This window comes from Mus caroli, chromosome 15, assembly GCF_900094665.2.
Source record: "Mus caroli chromosome 15, CAROLI_EIJ_v1.1, whole genome shotgun sequence".
Taxonomy (NCBI): domain Eukaryota; kingdom Metazoa; phylum Chordata; class Mammalia; order Rodentia; family Muridae; genus Mus; species Mus caroli.
The window spans coordinates 33,602,893-33,611,134 of NC_034584.1; the positions used below are offsets into that span (position 1 = coordinate 33,602,893).

General features: G+C 49.1%; 1 protein-coding gene across 2 annotated transcripts in view; it reads left to right on the plus strand.

The window, feature by feature from the left end:
* The first annotated feature begins 1,015 nt into the window (after positions 1-1,015).
* The window catches only part of Baalc (BAALC binder of MAP3K1 and KLF4), a 71,386-nt gene continuing 64,159 nt past the window's right edge, over positions 1,016-8,242 (plus strand). The window contains exon 1 of one of the 2 annotated variants that reach the window (XM_021184112.2): positions 1,016-1,581. In XM_021184112.2, coding sequence (XP_021039771.1) covers positions 1,422-1,581 — 160 coding nt within the window. In that variant the 5' untranslated portion in view covers positions 1,016-1,421. The remainder of the gene's footprint in view (positions 1,582-8,242) is intronic. The other variant, XM_021184110.2, reaches the window with a different exon arrangement.

The following is an 8,242-nucleotide window of genomic DNA, read 5'->3' on the forward strand; positions in this document are numbered from 1 at the left end:
GCGACAGTTTCCTTGAGCCGATCGGATAACACCGGTGAGATGTAGCTTAAAGCTTTCCCTTGCTCTCCACCCTGAACGTTTACAATACAGCCAACCTCCCTTCCTTTGTCTTTCTCCCTTGCCTGGCTCCAGCCTGCCCTACCTCATCTCAGGCTCACATAGTTTCCTTTACTCCCCAGGTCTCAGTTCCAGGGCCTTCTTTTGATTTTCTAGAACCTTCAGGCTCAAACACTTCTGTTCTGGCCACTCATTAGGTGTTGGCATTGCTGGGGAAGTGAAGAGAACACAGACTCTGTTAGAGCCTGAGAGGGGGGGCTCTTTTTTTTTTTCTTTTTTCTTTACATCATCATCAATTTGATATTGGAGACTGAGCACAGGACCTCATGAAGACCCAATTCTTTTTATACCAAATTATTCAAGAGAGGAAGCAAAAGGAGTCAGAAGCCCTCTAACTTGACACAGGCTGTGGGAGCCACCCATCCCAAGTAACTGCACATCCTCTGCCTCAGAGGCTAAGAAGAGGTGGCAGAGTCCTGCTGGGGCAGCCCAGGCCTTGCCTGGAGTCTTCAAGTCTACTTTCTGCCTTACAGACACTGATAGTGCCTGCCACAGGGACCTGAAGTGGAGCCTGGACTCTTTAGCCTGAACCGTAATCACTACAGAACGTTGCTTTAGTCAGTAGGCATTCCCTAGAGTCCTCCCTGGTGCATGGACCTGGTGATCTTTTGCTTTCTTGAGAACAGAATTTAGAAGATGGTGGAGTTGCAGACCTGGCAGGGGTGTTGGTGACAAGCGTCAAAGTGCACAGTCTGAGACCATGGGCCCGGCTTTCTATTCAGCAAGCAGGCACTGACTCTAACTTAACTTTCAGTGACAACTCTTCTCCCTATTTGCTGGTGTTGTTCATCCATTGCTTTTAGAACAAGTGGCCAGAAAACTTGGGAGGGTTTTTTTTGTGAGCTTCAGAGCTACCCAGAACGGAAAGGTGGTTTTAAAGAAGGATGGATAGGTAGGTGGATGACTGGATCCGTGGGTGGATGCACAGGTGGACAGATGATGGATGGATGGATGGGAGCCCAGGTCGACTGAAGACTGAAGAGGGACCCTTTTTCTCCTTCCCACCACCTGTCTGCTACTCTGTTGCACAGCATCTGCCAGAACACTGAAGGAGGGACTGGCGGCTGGGCGGTGGGAGAGGCGAGGTTGAGGGGTGCTGGGGAAGGAAAGTGGAGAGGAGGAGGGCCTTGGAGACAGAGAGGAGGGGCCCCCGGGAGCCCGGCGTTGGCAGCGGCTCTGGCGGTTAGGGGACCAATGTCGCTGCCGCCGCCTCCTCCTCGGGGGCCGGAGCTGCGTCGCCCGGGCTGAGCAGCAGCCACAGCCGCAAGCCGAGCGGCCGCCGGGCGCGCCCGCAACACGGGAGGATGGGCTGCGGCGGAAGCCGAGCCGATGCCATCGAGCCCCGCTACTACGAGAGTTGGACCCGGGAGACGGAGTCCACCTGGCTCACCTACACCGACTCGGACGCGCTGCCCAGCGCCGCAGCCACGGACAGTGGCCCCGAGGCGGGCGGCCTGCACGCGGGTGAGTGAGCCCCGCGTCCGCGAGGCCCGGCTGCCTGCAGCGAGCTGGAGCTGCAGGGGAGCCTGGGGGTAGCTAGCCAGCAACCCTATGGCGTGCTTGTGGGTGGGGTGACAGAGACAGAGGGACAGAGTAGGACATGCCGACCAGCTGGCAGCCTCAAGCCCAGGAAGCCAGGTCAAGAAGAGCCGCTTCCCAGAGGATTGATCTTACCCTTTGCATCACCGCAACGTAACACTTCTTGGCTTCTGCCTACCAGCTCATATGCATCAGCTCCCGGGGGATGAGTGGGTGGGAGGGAGGACAGTCCACTCCACCCACAAACCTCAGCTCACCCCACACTTCCCACCTGACCTGGTGGGCCTTTACCCAGCTTCTGTCTAGCTTGCCCTCTGGCCACCTGTATACTCAATTGGCGATTCTCCACGTACAGGGTGGGCTGCTTGTCCTCACACCTTTGGTGAGCAGAATCGCCTGCGTGGAATCTTGTCTCCTCCCCCATCCCTCCTGTTGGGAATGAGCCCCACTGCTGGCCTTCAAAATCCCAAGCTAGTTCAGGATTCAACACATGCCTGCCCATCACCAGTTCTGCCCTCCAGCTCGCTTTCCAGGCGGTGATGTCATAGGAAAGGACTTACCTCCTCATCCCAATAATGAAGCAAGCCAGAAAAGATTTTGAGTATAAGTACTCTTGCCTAGGTCATCCCTTGGTCAGCAGAAATCTGACAAGGGTATGCAGAGAACTTTCTGGTTTAGTCACAAGTCAAGATTTGATTTGAAAGCAGGCACTCACAAAAATATTGCAGAGGTAGATGCTGCTGAATTAGACTGACCTTTGACCCCGTATGTATTGGTGGCATCAAAAGGAAAAACAATAAAACCTCATCACTTCTTACACAGAACAATGCTTAGGTTTTTAAAGTTCTAACTATTGCTTGATCCCACTGTATTGGCATTGCATTAATGTTGGGAATAGTTATCTCCATCTTTGGTCCCAGCACTTGCTCTTTTTATTTTTCCTTTAAGGACACCAAATGCAGGTTTATTGTCCAGATTGGATTTGAGCTCCTGGGCTCAAGTATTCTTCCTTCCCAAGCTCCTCCCTGCCCCCACCCCCAACCCCAGTAATGATGTTAGGTATTAGCCTCCCCTGACTGCCTGTGAAACTGTGGCAACACTGGATTTATTTTAAAATAGTTTGACTCCCAGGGACCACAATGGTTCTTTCGTGCCGCTGCTGGGCTGGTATCCTGGTATCCAGCAGGTTCCCAAATGATGTGCTGGCTGAAGTCAGTGTCAGAAGGAGGATAAGACAGGAGTCTCTGAAGGTTTTGTAAACATTCGCTGTGACAGCCTTTCCAAGAAAGAGTCATACTTCTCTGCGGGGTCCAAGGCCAGTCAGTACTGCAAGGAAATAAGGCGGGTAAGATTTAGCACAGAAAGGGACAAATGCTGCTTTGCAGGAGAGTTGTTTTGGTGGCCCTGGGGGGTGGTGGTGGTGTGTGAGCACGTGTATGTGTACTCACTCAGGTATGCGTGTGCGTGCACATGAGTATTGCCTGTGAGCTTGTGTGAGTGTGTATATGTGTGTGTGTTCATGCACATGTGCATGTCTTTACTGAATGGGTGTCAGAGTTGTTGTGGATTGGCTGAACAAACACACACATGTCCTTCAAGTCTTTCCCAACATTTATTCATTATTCTCACTGCTTTTATTTCATGAAGTTGGGTTCCCACAACAGGTAAGGCATAGGACAATACTCATTGGTGGAACATTTCCAAACATGGGGACAGCCTTACAAGGTAGATGGTGAGCCAAGGGAGGGGCTCAGTTGTAGTCCAGGGAGAATGTCTTAGATGGCTAACACCCTCTTAATTTCCCCAGACCTTTCGGTCAGTAGAGGGATACTTCTGAAGATCAGAAGTGAACACATTTTGCATGCGCCCGAGTTCTGTGGAGTGAATGTTGTCGAGTGGGGACGAAGAGGGCCTTGGTGGCTGTGGTTTTGCAGTCTGAAAAGAATAAGTAATCATTTTTAGTTAGCTTGGGTCATCTGAGAAAGTGACAAACCTGCTGGTTTTCTGCTACCCCAGGCCATAGCCAGGATTGCCTATTCCTTTTTCCTCCCAGCCCACCCCCCCTGCCTCATTGCCCTGTGGGAGCTTCTCTGGTGGACTTAGCCCACGCCTACAGTGGCTGTGCTGGGAAGGATTCAGAATGTCAGTCTGTATATAACAGTCGATTTCTGATGGAGAGAGCCACACAGAAGAGCTAGCCTCAAGAGACTGCAATAGTAAATAGCCAAGATGTCTTTGATCTAGGATCTGGAGCTGGAAATGACCCCGGGAGCCATCAGTCCAGGGCATGGACTCTGAGACGAATTGTCCCCATTTGGAAATTCCTGCAACCACTTACCTCTAGTTCCCCCAGTACTCAAGAATCCTTCCTGGGGTCCTGGTCCTTTTTATTCAGTGTCAAATGGGAGCTGCTTTTCTCGTGGCAACCTTAGCCTGGGGACGAACTCCTCTGTCTCCTGTGCTCAGGGCACCTGTGACACTAGGTCGGGGCTCTGTGAGGGTTTTCTCCAGAAGGCTGGGATTCACTTGGGACAGTTTTTCCCTAGTGTGCAGGCGCTCAGTCTAACCTTGCTCCTCAGTTGCTTCAGCTATTTCTACATTCCCCTCTACCCTCTTCCTCAAAGTCTTTGCAACTGGACACCCCTCAACCTGATTCAGCTTTCTGGGATTCTCCCAAGGGTCTTTCTGACCTTTTAACTTCTGACATTTAAAAAAGTCTTTTCCCCAACTTTATCCCATCCTTTGGAAACTTCTGGCCCAGCCTAAAGGTTCCATAGGCTCACCACATGCCATTTCCACAACTCTATCTACTGAGAAGCGTCAAGCCCATTTGCCTTAGCTGCTTACCTCAGCCGTCTCCCACCTTCCAGACTGAGGGCGTGTCACATGACAAGCGATCCGTCAGCATTTGATAAGAGTTCTGAATTTTACTGTGGGTGGTGGGTGGCTTATTTTTGTACCAGTTCCACATCTGAGTCTCTTGCCCGCCTTCCATCCCTCTCACTTACCCTGAGGCTCTGCTTCCTGGTTTTGGAGGTTGTTTCCAACAGCCAGCAGAATGCAATTAAGACTTTAGATTCCACTATTAGTAGGTTAGAACTGAAGACTCCAGCAGCTGACACCCCGCATCTGCCCGAATTTCCAAACTCTATCGAAGTAGGAAATGAAATCACTCTGGCATGGACGGATTCTCATAAAATCGGTGTGCTGGATTGACTTCTTTTTTCTTTTACCTCCACTGTGGGAGGGGGTGGCTCCCCAAGGAGGGTGAGAGTCTGAGGTTGCCACACCTGCCTGGTGCAGCCAGTCCATACATCAATAACTGCTTAGTCCCCAAATCCACTCCATTACAGTGTTCCTTTAAAATTACAAATATCTCCCATAGTTGTTTCCTAATCTATTTAGAGAATAAAACACCTCAACATTTTCTCAACTAGTTCTTTATGGTTTTAAATAATCGTGTCAGTACAGTAATTTAGTAAGTTTAGGCAAATGATTTACCCAAATAAGGTAGAAGACAAGGCTATTTAGTTATCATTAGCTACCATTTACAGATGGCTTCTGAATGGTCAGGCACTGTAGTTGACACTATGCAAATCACCTCACTTAACGTGGACAACGAAGATGAGATAGGAACCATTGCCCCCTGTGGGTTCCTCCTGTGTTTATAAACCAGGGAAAGAGGCTTAGAGTGTACCAAGCAACGTCTCCATCCCATAACTGAGATTCAGCTTTCTCTGACTGACAAACCCCACACCTTTAAATACATCCCACCACAAATGGGGGTTGGTTTTGGAATTCTTGATTTTGCAGTTACTGGGATGCGAAGCCCATCTTAAACTGTTGATAATTTAGTCTGACATCAGGCAGCACCAGTCCTGTGTCAGGTCCTCCTTTGGGTAGGAAGCCTCTTCTACCTCTGCAGAGTACCTTCCTCCGAGATTTCCTACTTCCTGTGACTTCTGCCTGATCAAGTCCAGCCCCGTGGTGCCATGTATTGTGTAAACATCTCTCTCAATCCCAGAGATGCTGTTGGTCTTCTATTTTGTCCAGATTACATGCAGCACTGTAAGTATCTTCTTAAACACAGTACTCACTTTGTCCAGGTCCTTCCTTGACATGAAGCACCTTGGGTTGGTTGGAGCTAGACTCTTCACATTTGTCTATGAGTAGGAGAGTACAAGGGACATTCTGAAGTGGCCCCATGAGTGCACTTGTCCAGCACAGGTAGACTCAGGCGAGGGCTTGTTTGTGTACATGTTTTCTCTACAACTCACATTAAGTTCATGGTTATTTAGAACCCTTAGATCTTCCTTTCTAAGTATCCTGTTGTATCAGGAGTATTGCGCTTTCTCTGCTATAGACCCAAAGCTTGAGGCAGTGATTGGTATATGGATGGCATTCAATAAATATTGAATGCTGACTAGTCCCTAACCCTGTGAATCCTGCATTAAGATGAGTCTGCTTCCTGACTCTGTTCTCGGTGTCTGCATTTATTATTGTAAAACTTCATCTTAGTGGTTTCCAGTTCTGCCTAAGTTTGTTCACGTCCCGAGTCTTTGTTCCCATGGCTATAAACTGGAGATGGAAGATGTCTGTTTGTTTGTCAGTTTGTGAGGTAGACAGCACAGAGATGAGTAAGCTGTGTTTCTTTGTTTCAAGCAGTGAATAATAAATGAGAGACAGATACAGAAACACCAACCAGGTCGGCATGGTCCACACTGCAGGAAGAATTCAAGGGCTGAGTAGTTTGTTCTGCCTGGGGGAATGACTGTGTACAGAGATTGCAGAAGAATGAAGGAATGTGAGGAAGCCAGAGTTCCCAAGTTCCTTCCAAGTAGGAAAGGTGAAGGAAGGCAGCCAGGCTTCCCTGAGAGATGTCCTGAGAGGAACAGTCCTCAAGAGAACCTCCAACCTGGGTCTTCCTGTGCACAAAACCTCCCACCGCAGTGCCAGCCCCTCGAGACCCCGGTTACCTTTGCTGTTCCTGCCTTAACGATTGACTCACATCTGCCACCTTCACGGGTGATGATTAGGCTGGGAAGGAACCACTGCCTGAGCTGGGCTTGGGAGGGAGCACTCTTCAATGAATAACCTAAGGAGTGTCCCTGTAGCCGAGAAAACGTTGTCGCTGTTCATCAGTTCCCTGGGAGACCCAGCCTTTTGGGCTCTGGCCTACTCAATTGTTGTGTAGTAAGAAAACACTTCTTTTACTTTATTTTCCTAATCATTGTTGTGTGTGAGAGCATGACTGTGTATGGCCTGCATGCCACGCTACCCTGTGGATGTCAAAGGGCAGCTTTGTGCAGTCAGTTCTCTCCTTCTCCCTTCCCATGAGTTCCCCGGATTGGTCGCAGGCTGGCATGGCAAATGCCTTTACTCACTAAACCATCTCTCCGGTGCAAAACTTTGAGTTATAAGGGAATTGTTTGTTTGTTTGTTTTGTAAATGTTATGACAAGAAATGGGAGATAATAAACCCAAACAATTTATACATTTCTAAGAAGTTCCAAGTTCTCATGGTCCTTCTTGCTCTGACAGTCCAGTGTCAGCATCAACCAGCCCTTCTGAGGGACCAAGAGCAGACCTGACAGATTTCTCAGCAGGCAGAAGGCTGGGGAGAGGGGTCATAACTAGATAATAAAGATGGTGAACTTTCAAGATGGCTGGCTTCTTTCTCACCTTCCTGAGACAAGACCCTGGTAGCTTAAAGCAAAGGCTTGATGAGACTTTTCTCCCACTGTAGGTTGCCCTGTAATAGGCTACACAGTTATGCCGTATCATGAAAGTATTTCTACGAATACGTTAAGTATCAAAATTATCTTGCTTAACTGGTCTCTGAACCAGCCATAAATTGCTGTTCCCTGTGACCCTGAGCTAAGGTTAACTAGCTGGCTGTTTAACTGCTATCTCTCTGCTTCTGTGCACAATGCTTGCTTCCTTTTGCAGATGCCCAGTACTGCCTTTCTGTATATATCACAATTTCAGTTTTTGCCCTTAAAACCAGCTAGAGAAGGGGGAACAAAACACCCATGGAAGGAGTTACAGAGACAAAGTGTGGAGCAGAACCTGAGAGAATGACCATCCAGGGACTGCTCCATCTGGGGATCCATCCCATAAACAACCACCAAACCCAGACACTATTGTGGATGCCAACAAGTGCTTGCTGAAAGGAGCCTGATATAACTGTCTCCTGAGAGGCTCTGCCAGTGCCTGACAAATACAGAGGTGAATGCACACAGCTATCCATTGGACATAGCACAGGTCCCCAATGAAGGTGCTAGAGAAAGTACCCAAGAGAGCTGAAGGGATTTGCAACCCCATAGGAAGAACAACAATATGAACTAAACAGTATCCCCAGAGCTCCCAGGGACTAAATCACCAACTAAAGATTACACATGGAGGGACTCATGGCTCCAGCTGCATATGTAGCAGAGGATGGCCTAGTCGGTCATTAATGGGAGTAGAGGCCCTTGGTCCTTTGAAGGCTCTATGCCCCAGTATAGGGGAATGCCAGGTCCAAGAAACAGGAGTGTGTGGGTTGGTGAGCAGGGGGAGGGGGAAGGGGATAGAGGGAGGGATTTATT